Source organism: Malaya genurostris, chromosome 1 (assembly GCF_030247185.1).
Source record: "Malaya genurostris strain Urasoe2022 chromosome 1, Malgen_1.1, whole genome shotgun sequence".
Taxonomy (NCBI): Eukaryota; Metazoa; Arthropoda; class Insecta; order Diptera; family Culicidae; genus Malaya; species Malaya genurostris.
Window position 1 is genome coordinate 65,843,999 of NC_080570.1, and position 18,189 is coordinate 65,862,187.

Here is an 18,189-nt window from a genome sequence, read left to right on the forward strand (position 1 = left end):
GCTACACCAATTACGGTGTATTATCGATACGTGAGAAATAGTTATGGAGTACTGTTTTGTTTTTGAATAGGCCATACTCGAAGTAAACCATGATTATCTAGGAAAGTTGTAATTGAAACCTTCGGATCGGAAATAATAATTCTAATCAACTAAGTTATAGCAAGCCTGTTATCTGAAGTATCACAATAATCAGTAACAAATAGAAATTCGAATAATTCTAATAGCAACCCAATTTGTGTTGTTCTAATGTAATATCATTTTTCTTTTGTTTCAATTAGTTCTTGTACCTTTGGTTGTTATCGAGGAAAGTTCGGACCTTTAGTTTGATTTTGTTGTCGATTTCTCTTTGATAAGTAAAATAACACTGCAAAATCTCCTGCTGTCAAATAATTGTGTTTCAACTCAGTATTCATTTGATGACATTAAATGATTTCGCTTGAGTCAATCGAAAGCAATACAATTCGGCATACTGAAAATTACTCATCAGCTTTCAATTCGAGTTCAGTGATGGATTTCCGGAATTCTTTTACTTTTCCGGGGCCGGATTTTCGAATAATAGAGCAACCAAAACTATAAGACTAAAAAAAAAAGAACAATTTTATTTCGGATATTGAAAAGAGAAACTCCGGCTGGGTTGTTTTCAAGTCCCAGAATTATAAGAATGGCTCCCTAGCTCAATGCTTTCGATTCGACTCGCTACTCTGTTGGAATTGATCAACTACCGAACAATTATTAGTATGCCTCGTAGTAATATAACGATAGTTTCGCACCTGCATGTATCCACACCGGACAACTAGTCCGGGTTACAGAATGAATGAATGTGTATCTATGTTCGTTTTTTTTTTCGTTGACATGATAGCCCTTGAATGAAAAAAAATAGAAGTGTGCTTCTCCGTAGACAGTAATGGAATGTTTCACACAAGTAGCAGTAGAAAAGTAACTTTGAGAGAATGTTGCCAAGCACTGTACAATTCAGCACTCCCGGAATTCAATCGTGGAAAACAGTGGCATTATTTTCTCAAACATCACCGCTTGTATGGTAGACTAGTAGCAATATGCATAGTTGAGAAGTCGACTTAACATATGAATTCAATTTAATATATGAACCAATCTGAAATATGTAGATACAGCATAAATTAATTTTTGCACAGAACTAACATTCTTTCGATATCATAAATCAAACAAAAAGTGAAGAGCTAATGTTCGAATGGAACATTCCGACAAATAATAGTCTCAAACAAACCACAGTATTATTAGTCGATAAGATCGCGTAAAGTTTCGGCACCTAATAGCGAGGACAAAATCTCTCTGATCGATCAACTTCCAATCAATGTAATGACCGACATAGCAGAACAATAATATTTTCTTCTTCTTCCTGAGCTCAGCAGAACACTAGCTTCTGCCCTCTCATACATACGTCAGCTAGATTCCTCAGTTCGAACCGGATACCAAACCAGACCTAGCGAAACTCATCTAGACCAAAATTCAGTGATAAACAAAAGAACCATACTTCCTTTGTGACTAAATCACCGAACCATACATCCCAGATACGTTCTACATACAACCCCCGACTCCCGATTCAACAAAAGAAGATATTTAAAAAAACTGCCCGCTCTAACTAACGGCATGATATATATATGTGTCGCCTACATGTTGTGCAAGCCCCAGTCTACCACAGTGAATAGTCCCATATCTACATCCTATCTCCTATCTTAACAGTAATAACCGTTGCCCACTTGAATCGGCCGTCGCCTTCTCAGGAAGCGGCCAACTTGTGTTGATCGTTAATTAATGTTTCTTCAAGAATACCCTCTAATCAACTCTAATTCTATTCGTACTTTTCCTAACCTCTTTGATTCCTCTGATTTTCACAGTTACTTATAAACCTCCGACCCTTTGTATAATGCTTTAGTTTATTGTTTCATGAAAACTTCAACTTCAAATTTATGTAAACAAAACCAGTGTGGCTTACGTTTAGGAGTTGGAAATAGAATGCAACCAGTTGTGACCATTATGCGCTTGGATACGGATAAGGTAATTGAGCTATCAACCTAATGATAATGATTGTTTCTACTGTGAACCTCAATATTATGCTAAGATGGAAAGTTTCGATCGATCAATCATTGCCATTGCAGTTATAGGTAGTGATAGTTTTTTTCTCGAACGACAGACCAAAAAATAACCTAATATTTAATACATTTCATCTGTTAGAAATAAGTTGCTCTCGTTGAAGGGTAGCTTTGTTCATTATTTTTTGACAACAATACAAACAATGAATATAATAATACAAAACTCAAAATTATGACGAGAACAGCAAATTACCTCGTACCAAACATACTATATATCAATATGGATCACTCTTACGATTCACGAGGGACGTCACAGTAAAATGCGGTGGCAAAAAAGGTTACTAATACACTACAAATTTGCCAATGCACATATGACAGCTACCCTAATCAGTACACTGAAACAAACAGTTTCAAATATATGGAATATTTCTCGATATACACTGCACGAAAAAATAAGCTGCCAATACGGTTTAGAATTGCAATCTGATACTAACTCGAAAGAGAACACTTTGTTATACAAAAATTCTTTTTATATAAATGTGTGTGAAATCTAAACGCAGAACTAAACAAATTAATCTTAAAGCTAATTTCAGAATTTTGCCAACATTTCCGAATTTAGTATTACAATTTCTTGATTTGAAAAATTAATCCATTTGTATTTATATTTCCTGTGATAATGATTACGATTTCAGTGATATCAGGTTGTTTAATAAATTAATAAATAAACAAATGCTTCAAAACAAAACAATTTAGTATATAAATAAACCGTAACTTGTAATTCGCTTCAACGAGAGTTATGAATTGAAGTAAAAGTAATAAGAACAAGTCATTTCTTATGCTTGCTGTATTGCACTTATCATACTATTCATTACCATTTTTTCAACACCAAACAAATTTTCTATTCGTCGAATTTTGAAACGGTTCGTCTGTTAAGTGAAAATCAACTACTTTTGAGAAAATAAATATCGAAATTTCAAATTTTGACTAGAAGTTTAAACTATTCGCAAAACAGTTCACATCAAGGCACAGATCGCTTAGTATGTGCACTGTAAATTCATAGACAATTTATAAAAATGACAATTTTCTTTTAAATTTTAACTTTCCATGAGAAAACAGTTAATGTGCAGTGAGTTTAAATGCAATGTCATGAACGCCATGAAAAAAATATCGCAACCAAAGTAACTTGTAATACACCGTTCATTTAATTTACATTTACTTTACATCAGAAGTGATCTGCCAAAGTTCACCCTCACAGGTTTCGTGAAGATAAGTGTTTCAGCACTAATTCGTAACATTCATGAGCAAAGTTCAATACTACTTTATAACTCTTGAAAGTGAAGTCGATAGGTCTAAAAAACGTGATTCTACATTATTTATAAACGATATTTACTTTCGTCAGAAAAAAACACACTAAAATATAAAAAGTTCACACCTCTATGTGGGCATCATGCTCAATTATTTTTGACATTTCACTTCTGGGTGCACGCTAAACGCAGACTGTTAAACATAACTGAACTAATAGCCTTTTTCGTCACGAGATGATGTTACTGTGATGTCTTTTTCGATTTGCATTGGATTCGTTAAAGTGATCCATATTGATATATAATATATTTGCTCATACTTTACTGGCTCCGTACAGGAAAAGCGTGCTACAATATTATTTTGCTGATTACTCCAGCCAACAGATGTCGACGTCATCTACTGCAAAATCTGACCAAAATAGTGTTTTTTCATAGTGCTGCACAAAAAAATTTATGTAATCCGACTGTTGGCTTGACTTCCTAAACATAGCTTTGCAAAATGTAAACCTATGTGACAACATGTTGAGATTCCGGTAATTCAATATATTGGTGATCGCTCTTAGTTATGTAAAAAACAGGCGGGTGGGATAATCGTTCACATTCATTGAATGCATTGTGTAAGTCTTCATTGCTTCGCTTTCAGAATTGTAACGGTACACCTATACTGAAATGCGATTTGTTTACGTCAAACATATTCTTACACACAATCCATTAAGGCGGGGCAAAGAAGAGCTTAAAAAAGTAAACTCTGAATCAAGATTCTAAACCAGGAATCTTTGGAACAGGAATTTAATTCTGGCCCTGGATTCTCAAACTGAATTCTGGACCTGGATTCTGGGACTGAATTCTGAACCTGAATTCACGAACTGAATTTTGAACCTGGAACAGAATTCTTTGCTTCTACTCTGGAATCGAATGCGGGACCAGGATTCTTGAACTAAATTATGAAGTATGAACCTGAATGCTGTAACGGTATTCTGAACCTGGAACTGAATTCTGGAAACTAAATCCTGAATCTGAATTATGGAATTGAAATCTAAATCTTTATCGTGGAACTGAGTTCTGGACTTGAACCGACCGAAAAGTGGTGCACTGGTTCAGCGTAGTAAACTAGAATGTATGAAACTTTACCTATCATTCCCACCCATAACTTTTTACCATACAACGCAAAGTTACCTAGTAGCAGACTCTGTTAGTTTAGAGAGAAATCAGTCTTCAGTTCAGTTACGCCATCGCACAGCACCATGTTGAACGTATCATGTCAATTATATGTAATTGTTTTGCTATGTTAGCGCGCACGAAGTTGACATTTCTCCCACCATTGTTACTTGTATGTACGAAATTCGATGCGGACTTGTCTAAGGGAGCCATGCTCGCAAAAAAGTAAGTCGCTTATGATTTGTTCGTAAAGCATATAAGCTGGATATCCTAGTACTGTGATCTACACTCTTAGAAAAAATGGAATTTAATCTTGACGTAAATTCAAGCATGCCGTAATTTCTTCGGTGATGACACAATATTACATCTACTAACATGTAAAAATTAATTTTGCGTCTGTATCAATTTAAGCTTCTACTAAATCAACTGTGTAGTTAATGATATGACTTATCTTTACATACTTTGAATTGTGAATGTCAGTAAATCGCAGCGCAGCGCGGACAAAACATTATTTATGAGTTTTTCTCTCTGATTCTCGTTAGACTAGAAAACATATTTTGCGTTATTTGTGGCTATTTCATCCTACTGGAAATGTTATTATAAATTGATGAACATTCTCCCGAATTAAAATTTTAAGTATTTAGTATTCTGTATACAAAGATAAAAATATTTTGTGAGCTTACATCTGTTTTCATGCACATATTTGAAGCAGGCAATTAAACATAAAGTTACTTCACAATTCTGTACGTTTCAATAAAATTAAATCGCAAAATTCAATGAAATCCAGTTTGGTTTTGCATCGATGATGGTTTTCAATCAAACTTTCGATTCAACTCATGTCTATTCAATGGTACTATTGATCTACATGTTTCATAGAATCCAATATCTTACTGAAATATAGCTCTACTAAATCTATCTACCGGCAGTTGACTGTACTAGACTCTTTCTTATGTCTATCGAATCATTTTTTACTATATCCGGTATGTTGATATCCGCAAATTCAATAGCATACCCTGTCCGCCGATTCTCCCCAAACCTTCACTGGTATTTTTCTGAATCCAAAGTACATACGTACGACTTCTCGCTAAAAAAATAACGCGATATTTTTCAGCCGATATCCTTTTCGGCAATCGCCAATGAGCCAAAATCCATCGAATATCTTGATATCGTCGCTGTTTATCGATATTCCTAGTGGAAAAAGGTCGGATTGTTTTTCTTTAAATTCTTCTTTCCGTCAACTGTTCCGTCTGCGACCTCCAATCCGATGTATGTTTCAATTACTATCTCAAAGGTACGTATAACATCAACATCATCAGCGAAATCAATACGCTGAATGAACTTTCATAAGAATCGCTCCACTTTCAATCACAAATATTAGGTCCGCGAGTATTTTGGGAATAGTTATTTTATTAAAGAAAATTGGTACTTCAAATTAGATTCAAAATAATCTTGATGGTTCCGAATCAATTCATGATTTCATCATACGGAGAGAACCGTTCACCCGTGAAATCACGCGTCAATTGTCGGAACAGATAGAAATCCGGAGGTGCTACATTTCATAAGTATGGCGGATGAGGTAATACTTCCCATTTCAGTGTTTGGACCACGCTTGTAATGTCCGCTCGCGCACCCAACTGAACACAGATCGGTATTGCACCATCTTATTATCTAATACTTCAGCATTAAAACTATCATAGTCATAGTCACTTATTCCACTCATCGATCATTTGAAATTCGATCTCACCGTGAAATCGCAGTCGTTTAATGATCTCATACTTATGTCGTTTTCGCTTGATGCCAAACATTACCCAGTTTCCACCCTAACTGCTGTCAAACCGTTTGTTTGAAGCTAGCTTCGAACCTAGTTTCAACGTTGTTGAACTGAGATTCGAGTCAGTTTCGAACCTGTTTTTTATATCACACAGAAAGAAATAATTAAATTTACACGACATGTAAGTAACGTGGAAAAGACATGGGTTGAATCGAAAGTTTGATTGAAAAGCACCATCGAGGCAAAACTAAATTGAATTGCATTGAAATTTCAATCAATAAAACTGTATCTTTCAATTGACGCTTAGTTGTGCGATTAAATTATATTGAAACGTACAGAAACGTGCTCCAAATATGTGCATGAAAGTAGATGTAAATTCACAAAATATTTTTATCTGTGCAGGTTTGCTCAAATCCTCGTTACTAAGTGCGAACCCAACACAGTTTCGTGAAAAGTGTTTGTTTGGTGAAACTACTCTGGGTAAGTTTCAGTTTTCTCAAGCGAAAACGACATTACACAAATTGATAATGTTGTTGTTGAGGTAAAGTGCTTCCTTTCCTAAAACGGTAGAGTTACCACAGCTCTGACGAAAGATAATCGTACGATGCCCGTTTCTCTACAATGTTCTGATTGTGTTGCGACATCGATGTAACCAATTCGTAACTCATTTTGCAATATTCAACTAGATCCTGGGAAACCAAATGACTTACATTTCTATGTTTTACGCCATCATAGCCCAATACACAATCGACATCGGTCATCAATAGATGCACGAGGAAGTATGTGTTAAGAAAGTGACAATGGAAACTCACTATTTTGACGGCCCTCAATTAAGAATCAAAAACACTGTATCCATTGAGAGCACTGACATGATATTTGCAGACTTTGTTTTGTTTTAATTATTAGGTCAAATTTCTGTTCGATAAATAATAAATGTTTTTGAACTCAGTATCGCTAATCCAGCAGCAATTTAGAATGCCTCCATCGTTGACTTTATTAGATGGAAGCGCGTGGTATCTCGTAGTTCAACATCCTCGCCACAGGGATGATAAATATTTGAATGCGGCAGCAAGGATGAGGGAAACTTCAATACTCGTTCGATGAAATATTTTACCCTTCTATTTTTCATATCTACATAATTCTATGAGAGCAGCTACACAATCGTGAGAATAAGTTTCAAAGTTTTTAAGTAATTTTATCTGAAACTCATGCCCACGATTAAAGGAATATTATTCATTCTCTCAATGAATGTCAAAAATTATCACGAATTTTGTTGAAAGAAAGCAATCAAACAGTCTCACCTTTTCCTGTGCCATTCGAAAATGATCGCATTCAAAATAAACGAACAGCTGCGAAGAATTTTTGTTTTACACTTCAGCCAAAGAGAGTATCAATACCAACATCATTTGCTTTCCTACGTCAAGACAAACTCAAAATATCATCTGCAGAGGGAAGTAGTCGAATTTACATCCTCGCTCTTTCAATCATAAAGTGTATTTAAAATATGACAAACTTTATGCTACTACACACCAGAACCTTTTTGGAATCCAAAAATATAAACACGACTCATTTCTCATAAGCCCAGAGCTTCTTGTCTTAAACGAAACAATAACAACGTTATCAAACTAAATGTCTTCGAATTGACATGGTATGAACAAGCTAAAGATTTAGGTTAAACGTATGACATTACACATTACAAGAAGGTTTACAATTTTATCATAAAAAATTACAGAACTCCGAAAGCAAATGATGTTCTAATTATAATAACCAACTCATGTATATAATAAGGCTGAAAAAACATACATACTAAGATTCAATTGCGTTGTTCGGTAATTTTTTTGACGAAAACTTTCGGTAATCAATAGAAATTACCGATATTTCGGTACATGAACTTCATTATACAAAAATTATGCAAATTTTTACCGGACGATCAGTTTTTATTACAGAGTTCTGTAAATAGATGTACAATTCATACGGTAAATCTGAATAGTCGCCGAGTACGGTGAAACCCATACCGTCCGTATGGTAAAATATTCTTCCAATAACCGAACTTCTGTAAATACTGATTGTCGTGAAAACTAACTGTCAAATAGTTGATCAAATTTTCAGTAAGTGTATTTTTATTAATCAAATCAAAATCTTGTAGAGTTCATCGAATGGACTGAGGTACAGGTGCTAAAGTTTTTAAAACATTAGAACCACTAAAAACTTTTTGCTTCCTTATAATTTTGTATCACTTATCCACTTGCTGCCTGCACAAATCGTTCAAGGGTAATTTCTGGTGGACTCGGAGGATTGTGCAGTGTTTTGGAAGGTGCTCATAATTCCGGTCAGCCGGAACATTTGACCCTTTTTTTCGTGGAATAAAACCATAGCAGGTTGGAATTTTCTTCATTCGTTTTTGTGAATATGTGTAGTTTTCTAAAATCCGAAAATAAAAGAATTTTAACCAAAGGAAAAAAAAACAAAAATTTACCAAACAATCAGTTATATCCATTTGGTTTACAGTTTACGGTAATTGTTTGACAGTTCAGCAATTACCGAACGATCGGTAATCAATTCAATTACCGAACTGATTTCCGAATGTTCAACTGTTGAAAATTCGGTAAAAAATTACCGAATTCTGCGAAATTTTCTAAGTGTGTAGCTTGTGACTGATCACCCAGCTTAAATTTTGACAATTTAAATTTAATACTTATTGCAATAAACAATACATTGAAAATAATAATAATAATAGATAAGAGCTCCAACGGGTAAAAATCATTAAAAGGATAAAAATCCATTGTCGGTGGAAATCATGAAAATCATGAAACATGTCTTTTCATGAAATCATACCTATTATTAATATTATGAACAAAATGATTTAAATCAATGAAATGTTTATGGAGTATTGCTCATGATAAGAATCATTTTGTTCATTATATCATGAATAACAGTCATGATCTCACATGTTTCATGAACTCCGTGATTTCTTAATCATGGTACCGGCAATAGAGTTGTATCCGTGTGTGAATAGTTATCGATTCTCGAAGTATTTATTTTTCGTTAAAAACCGTATTTAGTTTATCGCTGAAAACGAAAAAAAAAATGAAATCCCATTTTGGAAAGGGTATCAGGGGTAATTGAAAATGACTCAACTACCCTGCTCTCAATCGATCCTCATTCGCCCTGAAGTTTAGTAATATTGTTTCATATTTAATGATCAAAATTGAAGCAAGGTATGCTTAACATTTAGGTTGTTAAAAATTGTTATTATATGAAACGCGTTTTAAAAATTGTCCAAAGAATTCTTCATGGCTATAATTTTATCACTTATCCGATGAATCTGTTGAAACCGATACATTCATTAATTGAATATCAACAATTCGATACTTTATACCCTGACGTGCATTTTAACGCAAGTTTTTTCTTGTCAAGTTAGAGCAAGCGTTGAAATATGTTCTTGTCGACACTCGTGTATGAAAATTAAAAAAAAAATTAAGCTGAAAATTGATTTAACTTGAAAAACGTAGAGCGCTGGGTATATTCTTAAAGAAAAACAATGTTATCGAAACTAATGGTCGAACTAAACTGAATATCTGATGAATAGCAAATTCACGCATGCCATAATTTCTTGAATGATGATAGAATATTCAATTTTTAACATGTAAAACTAAATTTTGTCAGTTTCGATGTTAATTTCAGCTAAATCAGCTGTTAAACTGTTTACATGTATTGAATTGTAAATTTAAGTATAAAGCGACGATCCTTTTATGTGCATCAATTGAGACGTAACTTTACATGATGTTTTTGCGTAATGTGCAGGTTCGAAACTGTCAAACAAACGAGAGCAGTGTCAGTGTGGCTAGTTGATTAGATTTGGCCTTCAACGAAAACGACATATGAGTTTTTCGATATTTCTTTTCTGTTATTCATGAACTTTAGATATAGAGGAATATTCTACAGAGCAGTCATCTATATCGCTGAAACTACCAATTATATTTTCCTAAAAGGTCGTTCATTTCCAGTCGATTCCGTTTATGTTTCACAGTGCTATAAACAATCGGAGAGACTTAGGATTCAAAACACTACCGTACGTTACACTACATTAAATTATAACAAGAATCTCGCCGCAATCAAAGCTATGAAACGACCCTAACTTTTCTAATGGATAGTATAAAATGTTCATTTAATAGGCACAATCATTTTCCTACGCATCTATTTCAAATGGAAACTGTTCAAGATCTTAATCAGGAAACCAAAATAAAGTCGCTCATATGAACTTTCACTTTTTATAAGGTATGGTCACAACTGAATTTGCATTCTGTTTTCAAGATTCGATTCAACATAATCAAAATCATCAAATCTCCAACCAAAAGGTTTTTTGTTGTTTTTTTAACGTAGTTGTACTTTACTGTTTTATTGAAACATACACAAGACAATATTAGTTTACTATATTCTAATATATTTTTCTCTATTTCGTCCCTAATCCCTTCGTCCTATTGGACACCAATCACACAATCGATGTCGAAAACCTCGATCGGAAACCATCTGGTTCGTCTGTTTCGGACCCTTCCAATGCCTGAATACGGTGATGTATATTTGACCGAATGTGTATTGTTTGTGTATTTATCATTGTTTGAGTGTGTACGTATATATTCGAAAATGAAACAAAAATCGCTATCATTATATACGAATGAAACCTAAAGACATATCGTGGTATGCGGTCACATAACGTACGAGTCGGTGTCCCATTTTCTGAAGGATTTTCTACACGAAGATCGCGAGGACGTGGACGTGGAAGTGGTATTTTTACATCGGTAAGTTATCCTTGTTTGCCGATTGCTTTGTTATTTTTTTCCGTTTCTATTCCGTTGTTGTGTATTGTAGTTGGTAATCGCGCGAATCGACATTAGCTAGAGCTCTTGTTAAAAAAAACCTCACTTCCTTATTGTAACTGTCATTGCATATTTCATAACCGTTACCACATATATATCGTTCGATGAACGCTAATAAATATACTTACCAAATATGTGCCGAGATATACAACGTACTACTCATCAATTATAATATTAAAGTAATATTCTTCAAACGAGTTATTCTTTCAAGACTATACAATAAAGTCATTCCAAATTAATGAGCAACTTCCGTTTTCTGACACTATCGCCCTTAAATCCATTTCATCCGTTTCACACTTTCGCTACCTCCCTCTCTATCACTAATAACGAGTTTGGTTTAGTAGTCTTCAGTTCTTCCTTGCTTACTCATGCTGATCCGATCACATTTTGCCATCGTAGAACCTTCTTTTCACCGCTTTGTTGATTCTATCAGAACCTTATACTATTCTAATTCGTTAAATATGAGAAATATATTAACGTAATAAACCAAAAATACCTGTACAAATACGAATGTAGAAAGGAGCCTGATCTGGAACTCGAAGGTCTCTTGAAGCGACATTACACAACGGTGGAGTTTTTTCAGGGAACTATGATGAACGCAGTCGATTTGGAGCGAGTTAAGGTACATCCCAAAACAAGTCTAATAATTTCTTCTAAATCAATAAAACCAAACATTTTCTTCCGTTGGACAAGCAAACAATGCTCTAACATGAACGTTAGTTCTTTGACGAGTTACTTCCTAACGTTGAAAGTATCGTACAAAGTATAGAAAAGTGGAATTTTGAACATTATCAACCGTCCATTCATTTTTCAAACAGACACAATTTCGAAAGAAATTTAAAAAAAAACACAATGAAACCACACACTGTCCGCACCAATTCAGCACCAGATATTCTGAGCAACAAAGAAACACCCACCCACTACCATAACTACCACCGTCACTATCACCACTATAACCACTACCAGTAAAACAAATCAGAGGAGGTACTAACCTGAGCAACTGCTGCACCAATTCCGACACTTTGGCTACTCTTGTATGTTCAGCGCACATCACCTCCTGCTAAGGCAGCAAGTTCCGCATTCTAGTTCTAATGACTTTGGATGTATTCTACTGCATTTCTTTCCCCGCCTCTTCTCTTCACAGTGAATCGACTTGAGGTAAATCTTCAACGTATCGTTGTGGAATCCAGATCATGATCGAATGTCAGGATCGTTGAGATTAGGTTTGTTCTGAGGGAGGTGTCAAAGTTATACAAAATACTTGTATCAGGGCTTTTATGAAGAAAGCACGGTTTTAAGATTGGTACAGCATAATCCACATATCCAGCTCGGAACCAATATCGAATCAAATCCGACTGGACGAAAAATCTCTATGTTTTGTGGTCACTTCTAGTGCCTTCTGGAGAAATTCACTGAACTTTTCGACATCTGACACATATGAACGTTTCGGTAAAGAAGATATTAAACTAATCTAGACGGATGGTTACACCCCGTTGGCGCTGACGGAAGTTGACTGATCATCTGAATCAAACTTCAAACTAGTTGAGGTTAGGTATTTTGCGATGAAAACAAACCAATCTCTTCGAGACGCTTTGAATTCGTGATTGTAAATGAGCTGTCCTAAAGCTTTACGATACCTTACACGTATATAGTTGTTGCACTGAACTGATGGCATACTTTCTAGAGTTGTTCAAAGTCACGGTATGCTAAGTAGTATGACGTTTTTCGTCTGAAATCGAAGACTGTTTAAGTCTGATTCAATAATTTCTACTTCATCGTCCAAACTAAGATACTGTAAATCATGGATCCCCACCTGATAATCCGTCGTTACTAAGAAAGAGAAAACATTTTAAGCATTTTAAGCGACACTAAAATTCAAATAGTACTTTCTTCAAGAGTCACGCTGCCCAGCAATCATAATTTTTTTTTTATAATAAAATTTTTTATTTGGCTCATTTGCTTTAGCTTAACGTGGCCGATTGTCTTGTTGTTATAGGAGAAGAAGGGACGCCGTATTAAGAGGGCGGCATACTCCCCTAGAGTTAGTAAAGAGCAATCATAATTTCAACGATCCTGCCGTTTCAACGTCATCACTCTAGTTCTCAAGTTAATCGACATTTCTTATCAAATGAAGACAGACATTTCCTGCTAGCTGTCGGAATTCCTGTGGAATACAAATCGAATCAACCTCGAATTTACGTAATCATTTTCTATTACTAACGGTAGATTAATACTTGAAAAGGGCGTTACTCGTTACATTGTATTTCAACGTTAAACAGACGGATACTTCCGGTTTACAACTACAGTATCCTAGTAGCCATTTGCTTTCATTTCATTGTCTGTAATTGTAATTTAAATTGCAGTTGAGTTCAGATCTGAAAAGTAACACCACGTATTGCAATCACATTAATTTCTACACGAGAACAACTCTTACATTTTACATTTCGTAATTCGTAATTTCAGCAGAGCGTAAATATTGTACTAAGTTAGATTTTTATCGACTTCTCATCGTAGGCAAATAAAATTCAACTCATTGATATTTGCGAGTATAGTCTTTTTCAAGATAAAAAAAAATGTTCTAGTTGGTTTCTGGTTGTTTCGCTTACGTAGAAATTCGCTCCTGTCATGGCTACGCAAAAACACTGTCAACGCCGCTTTGAACGCTTTTACTTACGGACAGTTAGCTGGCATTGTTTCAAAGCGGTTCATGAGAAACTAATTTGATTTAAAATCGCATCTTCAAACTAGTTGTATTCAATAGTTCCACATCTGAGGATTCAAATGACACGAATGATGTCATACAGACCAAGTGAACGTCTTACTATCTGACCTATTTTTGATTGCATGATAAAGGTATGCTATCTTTTCCTCAACTAATGTTGATTTATTTCTTATCAAAGGCTCTGTTCTACTTCAACTTCATTGTGATATTTTTATTTGTTCGCTAATACTTTTTGTTTCGTTTTTTCGTTCATTTCCAAACGTATCAGCTTTAACTATAGATTATTTTGGAATGTCGCATCTTTCTTACACCAGATTTCAGCTGCTATTTTATTTTTCATAAAATAATATCTCAAGTTAATCTTTCAATTGCTTACAATTTGATTAAAAAAGTTTTTTTTATTGATTACAATTTTGCTTACTACTGTTCTACAATATTACACTAAGCGTTGAGGTGTTAAAATGTTCTTTTTATCAGCTAATTCTAACAACAATGCGCGTTCGGCTGCAACCGAAGTTTCAGATGTAGAGCGAATCTAAAACTAACGATGTTTTAATATTATAATTGATCGACGCTACTAAAAAACACACGAATCTAACTAGATTCTATCAACCCTACCCTTGGATTTGAAGCGTGAATTACTTGTACCTAATTTGTGTTCCACATTATAGAAGACTAACCATGATTGTATGTGTTTTTCTTTTTGCTTTCTATTTGGCTTGAAATCAACAAAATAATGAATTTGAACCATTTCTATCGGTCTGATTGATCAATAAAATGATTAACCGCTTCATTTTACCACCACATTCGCGACCGACGGCATCCGATATTTTCAAAATTATAATTAACAAAAATTATGTCACAAACACAAATGCTGATGTACACGATCACAATCAAAACCCGATCCGTTCCGTTACTGCCTTTCTGCCACGAAACAATCGAATATCGTGAATCCCTTCTACTCAAAGTAAACCACCCGATCTGGAACTGGAAGGTCTGTTTAAGCGCCACTTCACCACCGTGGAGTTTTTCCAGGGGACCATTATGAGTCCGATCGATCTGCAGCGGGTCAAGGTAAAGCAATATTGACAACCAACCTCAGTAACAAAACAAATATACACCCAACATCAACATTGACTATTAGTTTTTCTTTTCCAATTCGACAATTTCGTAACTAAGTAAAAACACGCATACATATACACATTACATAGGACATACAAACATAACACAAGTATACAGAAGTACTCTCAACTCCGGCGTAGAGAATCGGCTCCAAACAAACAGTATTTCAAACATCACAAACAAGTACTCCACATTACTGCTACTAATACCCCCTAATGGTACTACTGCTTACACTACTAATAACGCTAACACTACAACTATTATAAAAAATAGGTTTACATTTTGTTTACGTTTTTTTTCTTTGGTTCATCTTAGTTGAACTGTCTTGTAAATATAGCGTCACCTTAATTCTTCTTACCCAGATGCATTGATTTAGTAGTAGCCTTCACCAGAGTAGTGTGTGTTTAATCAAATAACCCGAAGGAAAACAACAGCGAAAAACGGATCTGACTTGACAGCAATTCAGCCCTGCTGAAATTTTTAGCCATACAAAGAACGCACGCCGGTGATGTCATTTGACATTTATTCGTTTTCTCCCTTTTTTATTGTATAAGATAAGAAACTGTAGTCCATTTTTGTTACAAATGATTTTTGGCTATCTAGGTGAACGATCGGAGATTTTGATTGTATTTCAAACATTTTGCTAGTTTTTTGATCGAAATACCAGAAAAGCTCTGAAACTGTTGAGCGGAACATAATCTCGAAAGCTCTTTGCTATTTTCTCAAGTACCGAGGCAAAAAAAAGTGGAACCTTAATTTTTGAAAGTGGCACCTTAATTTTTGTTAAGGGGGTAGTACCAATTTCGAATAAAATTTTTTTTTCACAAAAAAAATTTTGTTTTCTATTCTATTTTGAAGAAAAAAACATTTGAAGTATTTTTGCTAAAGATATAAATAATGTAAATAAATATTTTTTGAGATATGTTCAATTTATTTTAAAATCAGTTTTTTTTATTTATCTACGAAGAATCTCCCTCTATTACCTAAGTGCTCGTAAACACGCAAAGTGCTCGTAAACACGCAAAAACAAGCAAGCTCATGCTTGCACGCGCAACTTAAACAAATTGTTGTTATTTATGTTTTGTTTACTTTTTGACAATTAACAATATTAAAAAAAATCGAAGTTGAACTCGATGCAATTTTTTAGGCCTTTTCAAAGTTAGTTTTAAATATTGAAAATCCGAAAAATTATCTAAAGTTCAACACATATTTCCAAACATGTTTTCAAACAAAATATGAAAAAGTATTGTAAAAGTACAAACCTTTAGAGCAAATTCAGCAGCTAGAAGTTCTATATGGAAGATCTATAATAGAGCAGAAACTGAAACAAACGTATCCCCAGCAAGCCGTTCTAGTTTTATTTATTCGACCAGTTCTTCTGTCAAATTTAAAACTGGTCTACGATGCCGTTCTATTTTTTGTATATTTGAAACAGGAGTAAAACACTGCCGGGGCTGCCAGTTTTTCTTGTTATAAAATTCAGATTTAAATTTTGTAACTGACATAAATTATGCATTTAGAACTAGAACACTACTGAATATGCCCTTACGAAGAGATTTTATTTTTAAACGTGTAAATAAATTGAGTTATTGTAAAGCAACACGTTTTTGAGGACGATATGTTGATCGTGCAACGCTCACTTAGAGATGTGCGAAACAGCTCATACCGATGAGCAGCTCCGAACCGATCAGCCCACTAAAGGGAATCGATTCAATGTATCAGCTCATCAGCTCATTTAGATTGAACTGAAGGTTTGTTTTGAGCGCCGTTTTTCTTACTCCGCTTTTCTTTCATATGCATGATCGAAATCATTGATGCACAAAGAACAATGCTATGCGAACTAACTTGTCTGCGAATTATTATTATGTCATATTTGAGACTATCTGCAAAAGTGGCATCCCTGAATGTACCTTAGCCTACTGAGTGAGAGGTAAGATTTCTTATTTACAATGGCTCATTCAATCTGTTAAAGAAGAATAGATGCACATTTTGAAGAACTGACAAGAGCTCATGCACACATTTCTTCTCATTTATAACTCTCTCTCCAAGAGCTGAAGATCCGTTCAGCTCGTAGCTTGTTTCCACCTTACCAGCAGGGATGCCAGGTCATTTTTTTCAAAAATCTGTAAACAAGCCAAAAACCTGTCTGTTCAAAATCTGTGCACGATTTCCCGTTTCCATAATAGCTGATCGGAATCATTTTGGTAAGCAAAAAAGGGTCGCACTATTTTCTACCGCTCTGTATCGATTTCAGAATCTGTGTAAATCTGTGACCATTTTCAGAAAGCTGTGCCATTTTTTAAATCTGTGCAAAAGGTTGAAAATCTGTGAAACACAGATTAATCTCTGAACCTGGCATCCATGCTTACCAGTGCGGTGAACTGGTGAGTTGCGGTTCTTTTAAAAAGAGCTATGAGCTATTAGCTCTTTTTAAAGATTCGATTCACTGGAATAGCTCAGGAGCGAATTAGGCTCACTGCAAAAGTGAGTTACAGAAATAGCAGACGCCTGACGCCCTCCGTTTCTAAACCATTCATGGTTTCAGCATGGCTATAGTGAAAATGAATTACACGAGTTGTACTCAGGATATTCTCATTGGAAAATAAATTAGATTAGGAATATATTTTCCTATAAGTATTGTAAAAGTTTGCTTCATAAATTTGCATATTTCGCTTCGGTACAAGGTTTCCTAGGTAAAAATAGGTAAAATGATGTATAACTTTTCCAGAAAAAAATAAACCTATGTATTACCTTATACAAAATTATGGGGTTTTATATTTTCTAAAAACTATTCCAAACAAAGTAAGGATTAAAAAATAACTTGAAACAAGTTATGATTAGAAAACTACACAGTTCGAAAAAAATCTTGTTATTTTACATCTTATAAGATGCACATAATCGGAGCGTCATATTTCACACAAATTTTTATTCAAGAACATGTAAAATTATGTGATTTGAAAATTACATGGCTTGAATTCGAACGAAATAAAAAACAAAAGTTCGTTAGCAGCATCGCGACTTGAACCGAGAAACATTAGATCACAAGCACATCGGTTACTCGACTGAACCACGGAGCTCATATTTGTTCGTTGAATAATTGATACATATAAATCCAAACAATGGCACTTGGTAGCCGAGTGCAATTTACATTTGGATCTTGTAAAATTTT

General features: G+C 34.6%; 1 protein-coding gene across 50 annotated transcripts in view; it reads left to right on the plus strand.

The window, feature by feature from the left end:
* Positions 1-18,189, plus strand: part of LOC131440337 (calcium-activated potassium channel slowpoke) — a 190,524-nt gene that overhangs the window by 95,381 nt on the left and 76,954 nt on the right. For 26 of the 50 annotated variants that reach the window (XM_058611523.1, XM_058611548.1, XM_058611550.1 and 23 more), the window contains exons 8-9: positions 10,988-11,098; positions 14,867-14,972. In XM_058611523.1, coding sequence (XP_058467506.1) covers positions 10,988-11,098; positions 14,867-14,972 — 217 coding nt within the window. Of the gene's footprint in view, positions 1-10,987; positions 11,099-11,692; positions 11,799-14,866; positions 14,973-18,189 lie in introns of all 50 variants that reach the window. The other 24 variants (XM_058611524.1, XM_058611525.1, XM_058611526.1 and 21 more) reach the window with 1 other exon arrangement.